General features: G+C 44.3%; 3 protein-coding genes across 3 annotated transcripts; 1 reads left to right on the forward strand and 2 right to left on the reverse strand.

The window, feature by feature from the left end:
* Window positions 1-880: 880 nt before the first annotated feature.
* LOC134038527 (myosin light chain 5-like) lies at window positions 881-2,516 on the forward strand. Its single transcript, XM_062483945.1, has 7 exons — window positions 881-1,051; window positions 1,264-1,371; window positions 1,524-1,599; window positions 1,709-1,813; window positions 1,900-1,978; window positions 2,135-2,183; window positions 2,270-2,516. Exons 1-7 carry the CDS (start codon window positions 1,049-1,051, stop codon window positions 2,369-2,371), a joined length of 522 nt encoding a protein of 173 aa, XP_062339929.1. The 5' UTR covers window positions 881-1,048; the 3' UTR covers window positions 2,372-2,516.
* A 31-nt stretch (window positions 2,517-2,547) lies between these two features.
* Window positions 2,548-7,614, reverse strand: hpse (heparanase). The gene is made up of 12 exons (XM_062483935.1): window positions 7,128-7,614; window positions 6,837-6,973; window positions 6,357-6,485; window positions 6,061-6,234; window positions 5,627-5,798; window positions 5,035-5,082; window positions 4,588-4,681; window positions 4,400-4,506; window positions 4,027-4,141; window positions 3,712-3,836; window positions 3,393-3,545; window positions 2,548-3,193 (listed from the first exon to the last, which is right to left on the reverse strand). Exons 1-12 carry the CDS (start codon window positions 7,346-7,348, stop codon window positions 3,034-3,036), a joined length of 1,635 nt encoding a protein of 544 aa, XP_062339919.1. The 5' UTR covers window positions 7,349-7,614; the 3' UTR covers window positions 2,548-3,033.
* Window positions 7,615-7,862: 248 nt separating this feature from the next.
* helq (helicase, POLQ like) lies at window positions 7,863-14,095 on the reverse strand. The gene is made up of 18 exons (XM_062483934.1): window positions 13,568-14,095; window positions 12,808-13,462; window positions 12,479-12,657; window positions 12,191-12,391; window positions 12,031-12,103; window positions 11,832-11,929; window positions 11,588-11,686; window positions 11,344-11,489; window positions 11,015-11,254; window positions 10,761-10,902; window positions 10,556-10,660; window positions 10,248-10,455; window positions 9,960-10,117; window positions 9,738-9,836; window positions 8,847-9,020; window positions 8,509-8,622; window positions 8,190-8,324; window positions 7,863-8,072 (listed from the first exon to the last, which is right to left on the reverse strand). The coding sequence occupies exons 1-18, from the start codon at window positions 13,733-13,735 to the stop codon at window positions 7,989-7,991; spliced, it is 3,078 nt and encodes a 1,025-aa protein (XP_062339918.1). The 5' UTR covers window positions 13,736-14,095; the 3' UTR covers window positions 7,863-7,988.
* Window positions 14,096-14,249: the final 154 nt, after the last annotated feature.

The raw sequence follows: 14,249 nt of genomic DNA on the forward strand, positions 1-14,249 counted from the left end.
ATTATTATGCAAACGAGGGAGTGGGTTTTAACAGTGCTTTTCCAGGTTTGATATTCCTTTCAAACATCCAGTATGCATATCACACTGTGTGGGATGTACATACAGTACTTACACATAACTACCTTGTCACAAAGCAAGTGAATGCATCGACCTTTTGGGAAAGAATCAGTGTACAGTCTTGCCTGTATATGTGTTTTATGCAAAAATGAACAAAATATTCATAATGCACTGAAACTAAGAGTGAACCTTATGAACATATAACAGTGTGGGTACAGCACAACCATGTGGTCATAAATAGAACGGCCTTCTCTACATTCAAACATCAAATATTAACCCTACCTCCCACATATCTACAATTAATGGATACGTTCAAACATATAAAAAACAAGAATCACATGGTAACTATAATTTTCCTCAGAATTTAGGTTTATTGGGTTTATTTATTCAAAACAATCTTTTTCAGGGCAAATCCTAAACCTGACACCGTAAATCTGTATCCGTGAGATAAGGTATAGTGCCAGGAGACTCAAGACACTAGTTGGAATGACAGGCCACTCTGTACTGTATTAGGTTTGTAACCTATTTATGATAAAAATTTAAAGACGATACGGACAACAACATGTCAGTGATAATTCATAATAGGTCTTTCGGCTCGTTCCTATCTGCATAAAAATAGTAGCCATCAGATTTCAGACAAACCAAAAGAAGAAGAAGGTTCATTTAAAAATAAAAAAACTTTAAAAAAAACAGCACTCATGAGTAGATTTCTTTCTTCAACGTGGAATAAATAGAAACACTTAGGTTGGGAGAGGTTCAACAGCAGTTGGGAGGCCTCACGAGAGACCAGGCCTTGCCTGATAACTTGTCCATGTATGGAGAACCTTTGCCTGGCTGTGGTCCCCATCGGACTAGCATGGTCCCCTCTGGACCCTTTTCCACACCTGCCGTCATCATTGACCCTCCTAGTTCTGACAGCTGCTGTATTTAAGCTGTCTCCTACAGAACCATTAGGCACACTCACTGCAGCAGGAGCACCCGGCTAAGAGACATGGTAAGGACATGGCATTCAGACATCTTTTTAGCTACACGGTACCATTTTTACACAGAATATCTTTGATTAACTAAAGGGTTTTCTTCCAATCAGTGTACTTCGTAACTTAAATTCGACTGCAAAGCTCCAGCATCTTGATTGTGGTCGCCTTACAATCTATGGAATAACTGAACTAGTGAAAAACTAAGTAAATCTATCGTATATTCGTTCAGGCCAGTAGAAAGACAAAGAAGAAGGAGGGAGGTGCCAAGAGGGCCCAGAGAGCCTCGTCTAATGTCTTCTCCATGTTCGAGCAGACACAGATCCAGGAGTTCAAGGAGGTAAGGCCGTTTTTTATTCCGGTACAATAGTGTTATTTTAGGTACAACTTTTTTGGTTGTGAAAATGACAGTTGCACTACAGTGTAACCAAATGGATCAAAAAATCAGATTAGGTTACAAATAATAATTTAAATTCCTCTTTCTTGGGGTAGGCATTCACACTTATTGACCAGAACAGGGATGGATTCATTGATAAAGAAGACCTAAAGGACACCTATGCATCTCTCGGTTTGTATATCCTTGTGGAAATGAAACCATGACGTTAGGACACATTTTAATATGCTGCATGCATTCTGCCCCAACAGCAGGCCTTTTTATTGACCATTCTGTCCCACAGGTAAATTGAACGTCAAGGACAATGAGCTGGAAGATATGCTGAAAGAAGCCAGTGGCCCCATCAACTTTACCATGTTCCTCAACCTGTTTGGAGAGAAGCTGCACGGTAAGGCTGTAGACGAGAGCGGTATTACCGTGTCCCGTCCAGAGTGTATCTACAATGTGTTAACTCTGAGCTGTATGGAGATGTAGGCACAGATCCAGAAGACACCATCACAAACGCCTTCAAAATGTTTGATCCCGACGCCAAGGGTTTTGTTCACAAAGATGAGTATGTTTTTATCAAATTAATTTCAATTCACGTCTAGCATAGGGTGAATGATGCCTAGTGTGGATTTCAGTGACTCATCCAAACATTTGACGGTTACCTGAGAGAATTGTTGTGTGAAAATATAACTAATCAGTTAAATATTATGTTTTCCCTCAGACTACAGCGTCTCCTGATGACACAAGCCGACAAGTTTACTGCTGAAGAGGTACCCCAAAAATATCAATATACTATTCATACTGAATATGCAAACTTGTGTGAATATCCTGACAATTGTCATCTGATTAATTTCAGGTAAAACAGATGTTTCAGTCATCCACCATTGATGCAGAAGGAAACTTGGACTACAAATCTCTCTGTTACATCATCACACACGGAGAGGAACAGGAAGAGTGAAGGGACTGTAAATACCAAATCATTATCAGAGTTGCTGGTACAGTCAACATCCTTACTAAGGTTCTAGAATGTAATGGCTTTTTGTATGACAGATGAAAAATCTATTCTTGCTTTTACTGAATTACTGGCTAAAACAATAATAAATATAAGGTAAAGGAAACAACATTTGAATTCTTTACATTATTCTTTTTTCTCCACACACTCTTTGTACAAAGTTATGAACGAAGATTTCAACAGTATTTTTCTCCCCAGTGTTTAAATATAAATATTGCACTTCTCAGCATAGATATTTGAGGATGAATGTTAAATCATCAACAGGACAGATAGAAAACCAATGAAACAGCATTGTGGACTCACCCTGCATACAGTTTTCACAACTAGATATAATATCTTGGTGTATATATAATGTAATCCCAGTAGCACCCAACAGATGGTTACACGATGAAGAATTTTTAAACAATACAAAAGTATTTAAAAGGATTCAAGTCCATTCTCTTCACACGTGACAAATGTGTGATACGTTTGTTTGTTGAGCCATTGTCAACTCTTTCACCATATTTGGTGGCCTTCAGCAAACTTGTGTACAACAGATATTTTTAGTGCAACAATCCATTAGATAGTGTAGACAGTGTCAGCTGTGTGTCGATGTCCCCCTTTGTGGATCACTGACACACCGGGGCCTTCGCCTCCTGAAGGATGTAGAAGGCCAAGGAGAATCCAGGAAGATGGAGATGTTCTGCTGGTGGAAGCTTAGTTCCCTTCAGCTCTGGGAGAGTTCGGTCGTCTATCATCTTCAGCAGTTCTCCGTTGAGTCTCACAGACCTAAAGAACAGCATGCGCATATCAATTCTCTTCTCATCCATGGCATAATGACGCTGTATTATTACATGATGGAATAAAGAGTGAGATACAGGGGGAGATTCAAACCTGTGAGCTCTAGATCTGCAGACAAATGATCTGCTGCTAAGCTATACGTATCCCATACATGAAATAGTGGTTAGTACACTGATGGCAGTGTTACCTGGAGTAGAGTCCCTCCTCTCCAGGCTGGTCTGACTGCAGAATGAAGGCCTCAGCAGTGCTGTTAGAGGCCTGAGCAGGAACTGCAATCCTGGACGGACTCTTACTGAGGTTCATAGCAATCAGTGTGACTGCTCCACTCTTGTAGCTTGTGCTGCAGACAAGAGAGTGAGATTAGGGTTAGACCTTTGGTTGGGAACCATCTAAAACACATCCGAGGTCTTGGAATAAAACGATGCTTCTGTTAATCTACACAATACACAGGACAATGTGAAAGTTAGATTGTTGCACATACAGTATCAAGTTGTATTGTGGAATACCTATTCTTGTTAGTGCAGTGCAGGTAGACCCGGACTCTCTTGTTCTGGCCGATTATTGAGAAGGCTTCTATGCTCAGAACCTCTGGTCCAACAAGCCTCTTATACAGTACTGACAGCCAGTAGTCCTGCCAAAGTCAGATGGGAGTAGATTATATGTCATTAAAATACAAACGTTATTTAAGGAACTAAAACAAGATCAGAAGTAAAAACAGAGAAAACATTCCAGGAAGAGAAACTTATCACAGACAACAAAGTGACATGTAAAACCGGCGCATTCTAGGAAAGGCTTGGAACAAAAACAAAACAAATTCTTACTGGTAGAGGATCTAAATTGTCATCCACCAGATGGTAGGTTCCAGAGCCAATCAAAACCTGCCTGATGACAACGTCCAATCCTAGTTTTGCCCCAAGCCCCAGTTTGTCCAGCCACCTGTCGAAAGCAAGACAAGTATGACCAGCCACAGTATTGACTTGTTTGACTGATAATTAAGTTATGAAATAAGCTGAATAAACCATAAGCTAAGATCTGATATAAAACTACGTGGGCTCAAAAATAGCATGAATTTTGATTTGATCTTAAACACCAGCAGCCAGTGCCCAAAAACATCTGCCATTTACAGAAAAGATGTACCCTCAGCTCTGTAAGGAAACAAAACCACATGCGCCAACGATTACAGAATACACTCACATGAAACCAGCCACGAACGCGTCGGACAGTCCAACCGCACCGCCCCCATAGGCGGAGCTGGTCTCTCCAAGCCACACCTTCTTGCCTGGAGACACCAGGTCAACAGTCTGTAGAAAGATACAAGTAACCAATTATGTTCAAGTCTTAAACCTTCTTCTGTGAAGTTGGAGGATCCAAGTCATTGTTACCTCCAGTACTTCTTTGGTTTTCAAGGCTAACATGTCCAGAACTTGAGGATCCAGGAAATCCTCTAAAGATGTGTCTCGCCCATTTACATAGTAACTGGATGAAAGAAAAAAAGGTGACGGCACAATTCAAAATCAGGTTTTGCAAGTTCACACGCCCGTTCAACATTCAGACATTTCCATAGATCACATGCCTCGTAAAGGAACGCACTGATGTTTGAAACATGTCAAGTTGTTCCCTTTCAAAATGCTTTCACGTACGGTACAGCAGTTTGTGGCTAGCAGATGTGCCAAGTTCCTCTTTGTCTGTTTACCAAACCCACGTGAGAAAGCCTCAGAGGAACAGCCATTAGCTAACACCTGAGTGTGTTTAGTGAGTGTGTACTGTGCCCCAAGCAGCACGTGACAGCTGCTTATGCTATGCAGGTCCTAAGGGAAAGTTCAACTTACTGGTGCCAGGTGCACGCATCAATCGCCTCAGCCCCACTCTCCAAAAACCTGTCAGGAGTAAATGGAAGAAAGGGAATATAGTTGTGGCTTCATTTACGGGTATTTTGCATGTTTAAGTATCTTTATTTCCTGTAAGGTATCCTTGTAGCAGACAAGGACGTGATTTGGTGATTTTAACTGATGAGGACATTCTGATTTTGTTATGGGAGATACAAGAGTTCCTGTGACTAACAATTCTCTGTTATTCTTTGTCTTTAGACATGATGGACGAAGGAATAATTAACTGCGAGACTATGCCAATCCTTCCCCAATGAAATTCAACCAGAAACTCATGGTCTCTTGTTCGAGAGCTGAGACTGAGAGGACCACGATACATTTACCCTCAAGTAATGATAGGTATGCAGCAGATCACATGTCCCTAATTGAATTATATGATCCTCACTTAATTCAATTGCTTGCTTTTAACATTTCCTAGCCTTATAGTCACCGGTGATGTTTATAGCCAGCAGATGCTTCTCATCCAGCAGAATAGTGTTTGCCCTGAGACTGTCTCTAGTCCAATCAAAATCCCCATTAGGCCTTGACCTCTCACCCCTCCAGCAGGTCTCTGCGGTGGTCGCGAGGCTGGCTGATGTCTGGCCCGTACAGCCCAGTGTTGTGGTACAGTTTGGATTCTCGCAGAATCTCCCGGAGCTTGAGGAAGTCCTGGCCCAGCTGGTACCCGTCCAACCGGATGCCTGCCTTCTTCTCATAGCTGTTGGGTTCTGTAGAGGCACAGCACGTCACCAACATATTGGTGAAAATGTTCTAAACCTCTCACCAGACCATTATTCTACTTCTGTACTCTAAGTGTTACCATTTATTCAGTTACAAATCCATCATCATGCACTGAATGCAATGAAATGGGAAGTGCGCAGCTAAATTCACACATTGTTCTGAGTAAACCTGAATAACTGGTCTCAAGCTGGGAGAAAAATCCATAATGTCGAAAAGTCGAGCGTCGGAGATTCTGATTGTGAGCCTCACCGTTCCCCAGTTCCCAGGCCATGGGGTACTGTCTGGATTCACAGAACTGGAGCAGGCTCTTTGCATTGCTACTGTCCCAGGAGTTCCCAGCTGTCCTGAGCAGAGCATTGAGCCCAAAGATGAGGTCTAATCCTGAACAGTTTGTGAAGGAGAACAGCAGATCCACAGCGTACTCTGAACAGAGAGGAAAAGGACATCCGATTTCAATGCCGGTCAAATACAAGACCAGTTCTGAGATAAGACAGGGTTGATCGTGAGGTGATGACAGACAGGCTACACAGTTTTAGGGGTTTTACCTGTGAACTTCACCCTGTGATACTTCCTTTGTAACTCCTCCGTCTGGAGTAGCACTTCCTGTTGTGCCCATTCTTGCTTCAGTTTCTCTTCTAATAAGGGGGGCAGCTCCAGTCGCTCACAGAGGTCACCTTAAAAGAGGACATCAAATGGGGAATAAATAACGTGGGGAACCTGTGGTCTTAATCAGTTCTGTAGGTAAGCATTTAGTGAAGGGCACAGTATTCTACAAGGGAGTTCTATGCACATCCAACACGCAATAGCTGCCTTTTGTAACTACATTGTAGCTATAATCAAGAATCACGCTGTTGTGAATAAAACAAATGTATCATGGATACAAAACAGGAATTCCCAATGAAGAACTGTAGTGACCGCAGATCACAACGTCTATCGTCATCTTTACCATCTACGTATCCGTCGAATCACAAGAACGAGTGTTGCCTACCCGACTGATAGTACAGATAACCAGTTTAGGTGATTACCTTTCTGAAAGGGGGAGTTTGGGTGATGAACGCGATGTGTACTCGTTGGGTTGAAGATCATAAAGTCTTGTTTTGTCCCTCCAAATCTCAAAAATGCCGGGCTTAATGATTTAGCCAATGTTCTCAGTTTTGGGGATCTAGTGGGGTGAAAGGCTTGTAGATTATCATAAAGTAGAGTGACATGTTCTTGTTTTTTTTATTTGATATATATGCGGAATTATTTAGGCATATTCAACTACTTTTTACTATTGTGCATCACAATTCAAACGTCAACTGAAATTGATTACTTACCCTAAAAGGTACATGAACTTTTCTTCTGCGACAAGACTTGCATCTATTGACACCGACAAAAAGCGCTTGTTAACTCTTTTCAACACACGAGAAAAATCCACCTTTAGACCCAGGGACACAAACTCCGTCTCTTCCTTTACAAACTCGCTAAACCCCCCAACAAAACATCCATGACACAGGGCTGTCACCCCAAAGGTAAGTATTGTAAAAACAGATCTCATGATTTCCTTAGCAAGGCTACTTTGCTAAAAAGTTATATCAGGTTGGCGTTTGGCGCATCCATCACCGGGGTAGCCGAAGTTCAGTTCAAGAGCGAAGTGAAGTTGGTTTCATTCTCAACATTCGTCCCACATTTGGAAAACGCAAGTTTGCCGTGTCGCGTTAGGGACCGGGTTAAAACTACCCGTACTATTTCGAAACATTATTTCCGCACCCTTGACCTTTTCAATAAAGTTTTCAAAAATATCCAAAACTATCTTCCCCCAAAAAACATTTTCTTAAAACAATTTGTCCAGAATGTTAATTTATTCAAAAATCAACTGTGCTACAAAGGGAGGGAGGATGCAATGGTGGTGTGTGATTGTGAAAGTGATTTTGTACGGTGTACAAACTGGAATCTTTTTTTCAACAGGAAATTGCAAGAATTATGACATCCTTGAGGCCCTGTTGACTAAATGAAGACACTCCCTGAAAACTCATTTTTGCGTGTAGTTGTCACTAATTATCTGAAACAAAACATGACAGGCTACTTGATTTTTGTTCACCCTTTAATTAGACACAGCACTCCGATAAACTATAAATTATAACAGCAGGGCAAAATAAAACGTTAAATCCGTTATAAATACACATGAACAAATCTTTTTACAGGGAGGGAAGGTCAAGAGGCATCATTAGAAGGTCGTCCACCTCTTCCTTGAGTGCTTCAGCTTTCTCATTTAGCAGCATCTAGAACACACACACACACCACAGAAACCCAGTCAGCAAGTTCCACCTATAAATGCCAGGAAACACTCGATATCGGGACATGATCTTACTCGTACATGGAGTAATGGTAAATCAAACCTTTGCAGATGCCACTATCTGATTGGCTTGTTTCTTGTAGAGATTCTCCACAGTCTTGACGAGAACGTTTGGGTCGGCGTTAGCGAGGTGAGACAGTGTTTTGTATCCAGCGCTGTATAGCTGCTTGGCTCTTGACTGAAAAGAAAAAAAAACAGGTTTGTGACTTCCAGCGTGGCTAATATAACACCAGAGTACCATGCCCCCACCACAGAACACAGCTCAGAGAGCATGTAACACATAAACATAACATACTGCATATCTTAACGTAGGGCCTAAACCTTGGTGCCCAAACTGAACGTCCGCGGCTGAACGACCAAACCTGCATGACCCCGGCCACCTCCATCAGAGGGATGAGCTCCGCCTGGACGCAGTAGGTCAGCCTGCGCGTCAGTTCCGTCAGCAGGGCTCTGAAGGCCCACAGCTCCTCCAGCTCCTGCAGCGGAAGAGAAAGAAGGGAACTCGAGTCGAGGGATGGATGGAGCCCTGCTTTCGGAGCCGTTCTTCCTTCTACACGGAGGGGGGGGGGGGAGGGGGGGGGGGGGTTGGAACTCGGACCTCCTGATGGTCATGAGGCGAATCCCCTCTCAGATCCATGGTCGAGACAGTGGGGGCGATGCGAGACAGGGACGCGCGTGCCGGGGGGTGGAGCAGACGTACCTGGGTGAAGTGCAGCACGCAGGAGCAGAAGGAGGAGGAGGAGCTGAGCAGCGTCTGAACGAAGCCACGGCTCAGCTGGAAGCGCTCGGCGACGCTCCACAAGTCCGTCTCCTTCACTAGGGAGAAGAGGACCAGGGCCAGGTACAGGCGCCCGGCCACCGCCATGTCCACGTTCTGGAAGAGAGGCCGGGGGGATTTATTTTTATTTTTTATAAAGGTTCTCTATTGGAAATCATGTTTAGTCTAAGACTTGGCTTCGTGGACTTCCATGTCTGGGAAATGCAATAGTAGTGTGTGGGGAGGGTGGTACAATTTCATGAGATGCATTGTAAACGGGGGTCAGATGGCTGAGTGGTTAGGGAGTCGGGCTATTAATCACAAGGTTGCCGGTTCAATTCCCGGACGATAAAAATTACGTTGTGTCACCCTACTTGCCTCGGGGAGAATGTCCCTGTACTTACTGTAAGTCGCTCTGGATAAGAGCGTCTGCTAAATGACAATGTAAACCAAAACCACGTTTTCTTGCATGTTTACCGTATTTTTGGTATTTCAAGGCATTAAATGGTTCAGCTGTGAAACAGCATGGAAATGGAAAGAGAATGCAAGCAAAGCATCATTAACTGGATTAATTAGGATCAACTTGACTGGTTTTAAGTCAACCTTTCAAGTAAATGCTTTAACGACTTCTAAGAGGATGGAGATTTAAATCCAATTATAATCCCTTCAAAAGACACAATCATGATACTCTTAACTTTAGAGTAAGATGTTGCTCCATTCTGAAACTGACACACCAAGAAAATCCCATACAGGAAGCATGTTTGGTGCAGACCAACTACAGTAGCAGTAAAAGTGAGTCACCCTAACACAGGAGATTGTAACGCACCGCCTCACCTTCTTAATAGTCTGTCCCGCAGCCTTTCTGGCAACAAAGCTTTCTGGCACTCCAACTGCCGTAGACATCTTTTGCTCCGCAGCAGACAGCATCGTGAACTGGATACGTTTCGGGAAAAAAAGCTTTTTTTTTGTGTCTCCAAATGACACACACACACACCCACCCACACACACACAAAGAGAAGTGAACCAGAGGGCAGATGACAGGGAATGGGAACCCACCTGTCTGAAGTATGTCATCCAGTCGGGTTTGCACTGAGAGATCATGTCGTAGGGTGTGACCAGGTAGAGCAGGTGAAGGAAACTGTTCAGCATCAGACTCTCCAGGCCCTTCGACAGATCTCTGTACAGGACGTCACAGTAGATCAAATCTACCGAGCCTTGGGCGCAGAGACAGGAGAGATATGGTCCAGACAAACTTCCAAACGGATCAAGTAACAACATCCTTCATATGAACCGACCCCTTTGTGTAGGCATCAAGTAACTAGGTCAGAAGTATGCGCGACTCACCTTTGAAGGTAGCTCTTCCCAGCTTGGTGACCTGTAGAGTCCCGTCCTGTGGGTCTGGGGACTCGGTGATAAGGGCCTTGTCTTTCAGGACAGTCACACACTCCTGAATGATCTCGGCCAAGCTCCTCTCTGTGCATAACCGACTCTCTTGGACGGCAAGCAGGGTGCCACTCATAAAGTCCCTGATTTTCTCCAACGTGGTCGTGATCTGGGTGGAGGGGGGGGTTCATGTTATCAATTAAGACAGAGTGACATTGCATGGAAAGCCACCCCCCCGCCAAAAGGGAGTGCCTGACTGCAGTACTCACACTGAGTCCGATGAGCGACAGGATGAGACTCAGGACCCCCTTCCCATCGTCATGCATCAGGTTGCTGTAGCAGATCTCCATCGGTGCCGACACGAGCCGTTTGGCCTGAAAACACAGGAGAGGAAACACCCTGTAGTACTCAAGACCGCAGACCCACATTCCGGCTTCCTACGGTCAGATACGCGTCAAGCGTTCCGCTATCAACCATGAGCTTGTCTTTCTCCGGGAGGATGAGGATGCTCTCTCCCCTGGCGTCGATCCCGGCCCGCCCAGCTCTCCCCACCATCTGCTTGTACTGGCTTCTCTTCAGGAACTCCGTGGCCACGTACGGGGACCGCAGGATCACCCTGGGGGTCACGAGCACAAAAAAAGCCCCCCGCGCTTTAAACGACGCCAAAGGCTTGTCGTCCGGCGAGGGGGGCCCCCCCCGGTCGGAGCGGTCCTAGGCTGGGGGCTCACCTGCGGGCAGGCAGGTTGATCCCTGCAGCCAGGGTGGAGGTGCAAGCGAGGAGGCAGAGGACCCCGGAGGAGTAGGCCTCCTCCACCAGCTTCCTCTCTTCGCTGGTCAGGCCGCTGTGGTGGTAGGCGAGGCCGTAGGGGACCGTCCTCCTGAGCACCGGGCACAGGGAGCCGTTCCCGCAGCTCTTCAGGTCCCTCAGCAACGCGGCCTTCTCGGCCTCCTTGTGCTGGAGGAACTGCCTGAGGAAGAAGAAACGGGATTGGCTACGTGATGGCAGCCGTTAGAATGAAGCCGAAATGTTCTTTCCGTGGATTTAGACTGAGCTTACTTGTTGAGGTATTTGCAGATCATCCCTGCCACATTCTCACAGTTCTTCTTGGTGGGGCAGAAGACCAGACACGAATGGGCCGGGATGACTTCAGTTACCAGCGCTACAATATGATCTGGGTCCATCTTCTGCATTGCACTGGAGTACTGAGAGAAAACGTCCTTGGTTATAATTTTTTTTTTTTTAACTCCTTTTCTCCTCCCTTTAACAAGTTTGTTTTGGACCATTTTATTGACCCTTGTACCTTGAAATTCAGAAGTCTTGAGAACCTGAAGCACTCTTCCTCCTTGGGGTCGACCTCATATATGCTGTCCTTGAGCTTGACATACTCATCCAGCTGGACCTGGACAAGAAAAACTGTCAGTACAACTGCAAACACATTATAGGAAAGATTGAAAGAATATATTCAAGATATGGTAGGATTTGCACTTGATATGATGGAGACAACGAGATTTGCATTGCTTAAGTCTGTTGGGAGGATCACATACAGGTCTGAAATCATTGGTGTAATTCTCAGCCTTCAGAAACTTCTGAAGATCTTGGACATTGCCCAGAGTGGCACTCATTCCAATGATCTGAGTTGAACCTGAGTGCAACACAGAATAATGAACTTCATTATTCACAGATGTCATTATTGTTATTCTTTTTTTACAGCCAGGATAAGTATGAGAATATGGTTTCACTTACCACTGAGATACAGGACTTTGGCCAGAGTCATCTCAATAATGGCTCCTCTGCTACCATCGCCCAGCATATGGAGCTAAAACAAGTCATTATTAGATACTCCAGAATCACTGGAGAAATGGATTGTTTATTCGATTTTCACATTTCAAAACAACCTGTATACCTCATCAACAACCACCAGTCCAATATTGCCCAGCCTGTCTGCCTCTATGAGGGAGTTAACCAAGCTGTGGGCCTTCTCTATGGTGGCGATATACAGGGACCTCTTCCCTCTCGTCTTCACCGGGGGGAACCTGCCCTTACTGCCAGCATACTCCTCCACCATGAAGTCCAACTCCAGGCCAAAGCTAGCCAACCCTCTGACCTGAACAAGGGAAATACTCACTGTAATGTGCACTTAATGAAACACATGGAAAAACATGCTGAATTCTAATACCATATTATTTTGTACCTTTTCCTGCACCAAAGATATGTAAGGGAGAATGAGAAGCGCATCCTTTTTCCTGCATAGCAGCTCCTTCAGGATGAGAATCTCAGCCACGAGAGTCTTCCCTCCACTGGTGGGAAGAGAGTAGAGGAGGTTCCTCCTCTGCTGAACAGAGTCCAGGTTTAGACACGCTTTCTGCCAGTCTGAAACATACACACCAAACCCAATATAATGAACGCACATATGAACAGCTTTTCATAGACTCAGTCTCATCAAGCAACGAGCAGTATTAATCACATGAATGGATTAGTAGTATTAGAAGTGGACTACGGAGGATAAAGTCGGATATTCACCATACAAGTCTTTGATTTCTTTGAGGTTGCAAATTAGCTCTTTGACTTTGGTGGGAAGACCAAAGAAAGGCCCCAGGTCTGTCGTCTCCATAGAAACAGATTCGATGGCCTGCATGGCAACACTGATCTCCTCTGTAACCACAGCCTCTTTTTGCACCGTCGTCCTCGATACACCAGAAGGAGCTGCTGCATTGCACAACATGGCTCTCTTCAGATGATCTGTCATGCTCTTTCTCGCCTTGGGGGCAACATCTGTCTCTTCCCTTTTATTCCTGTATTCAACAGACCTTTCTGGGTTTGGAGTGGAAGTCTTGTCTGCGTCTAGGCAGCGGTTCTTCTCATCCCTCTGAAGAACTTCTTGTTGAAAGGCTAGCTGGGAGCTTGGAACGTCTCGAAAAGAGTCATCCCGGAGCCCTTCCAGGATCGAGTCGGTGAGACTGTCATCACACCCTGACTTCACACAGGTGTCTCTTGTCGGCCGTAGGGCAGTGAAGTCAGGGTTCTCAAGGTGATGACCCACAGGGTCTATGTAGGTTTTATGATCAATGTCATGCTGCTTCATGTTTTTCTCCGCGTCATCTATCTTTGCCAGAAAAGAGCTGTCTCCCAAAATGCTGTCATAGTCCCCGAACAAATCTTCATTGTCACTGTAATTCTTGAAAGAGCAACATCGTTATTTTAGACAAACCATTCAAATTACTGTATGTATACACACGCGGGGCAATGTAATTTAAAGGCTATCGACCTCATTGAACTTTACCTCGCCCATGGTTCTCGTATGAGGTCGTCCTCCTGTTTTGTCGGAACACTGTTCTCCAGAGGCAGTCGTTCTTTTTCTTAGAGGCGTCAGATGACTTTTGAGAGAATCCCTAGACCTCTTTCTAGAGGTCACTCGTTTTATTTTTATTTCTCGGTTGTCAGCACTCATTGTGTCCAACCTTACACTTACACATAACGTGAAGTTGTAAGCGAAACAACCTTCAAAGCAAGAACAATTCCTAGCACAAGCTAGCTAATGTGAAGTGTACTGTACGAAGAAAACGTCGTTAGCTAGCTAGTGTGTTTACAGCTACAGTAAATCCAAACCTAAAAGACAGTGCAAAAAAAACTAGACAGTAAGACTTACATTCAAATACATTTAAATGTCAAGAAAACACACAAACGACATATCTGTAGTCCAATTAACAATAAGTTAGGCTAACAGTGAAGCTAGGAGCAGAATACCTGCATTTGAAATTGTAAACACAAGTCTATCGTCCTAATATAAACCAATCAGAGACGAGGGGTTACTTTATATAACATCCGTCCACAAAAGCATGTGGATATCCGATATATTTTATGTCTGTGATACAATTTCCAGATTGGTTCCATACAAAACACCTTTAATTCATATATATCCTCTAAAATTTGTACAGACATTCGTAGCAATTCAATACACGTTT

Source organism: Osmerus eperlanus, chromosome 18 (genome assembly GCF_963692335.1).
Source record: "Osmerus eperlanus chromosome 18, fOsmEpe2.1, whole genome shotgun sequence".
NCBI classification, from domain to species: Eukaryota; Metazoa; Chordata; class Actinopteri; order Osmeriformes; family Osmeridae; genus Osmerus; species Osmerus eperlanus.

Bases quoted from the DNA above. Each gene is read 5' to 3' on its own strand.
- LOC134038527 (XM_062483945.1), top strand. The intron at 1,600-1,708 runs GTTTGTATATCC...TCTGTCCCACAG, and splicing joins GGACACCTATGCATCTCTCG to GTAAATTGAACGTCAAGGAC. The intron at 1,979-2,134 runs GTATGTTTTTAT...GTTTTCCCTCAG, and splicing joins GGTTTTGTTCACAAAGATGA to ACTACAGCGTCTCCTGATGA.
- hpse (XM_062483935.1), bottom strand. From the start codon at position 7,348: ATGAGATCTGTTTTTACAATACTTACCTTTGGGGTGACAGCCCTGTGT. The intron at 6,486-6,836 runs GTAATCACCTAA...TCCTCTTTTAAG, and splicing joins AAACTCCCCCTTTCAGAAAG to GTGACCTCTGTGAGCGACTG. The intron at 4,682-5,034 runs GTAAGTTGAACT...TCTTTCATCCAG, and splicing joins GATGCGTGCACCTGGCACCA to TTACTATGTAAATGGGCGAG.
- helq (XM_062483934.1), bottom strand. From the start codon at position 13,735: ATGAGTGCTGACAACCGAGAAATAAAAATAAAACGAGTGACCTCTAGA. The intron at 12,392-12,478 runs GTACAAAATAAT...TCCCTTGTTCAG, and splicing joins TATCTTTGGTGCAGGAAAAG to GTCAGAGGGTTGGCTAGCTT. The intron at 11,255-11,343 runs GTAAGCTCAGTC...CTTCTTCCTCAG, and splicing joins ATCTGCAAATACCTCAACAA to GCAGTTCCTCCAGCACAAGG.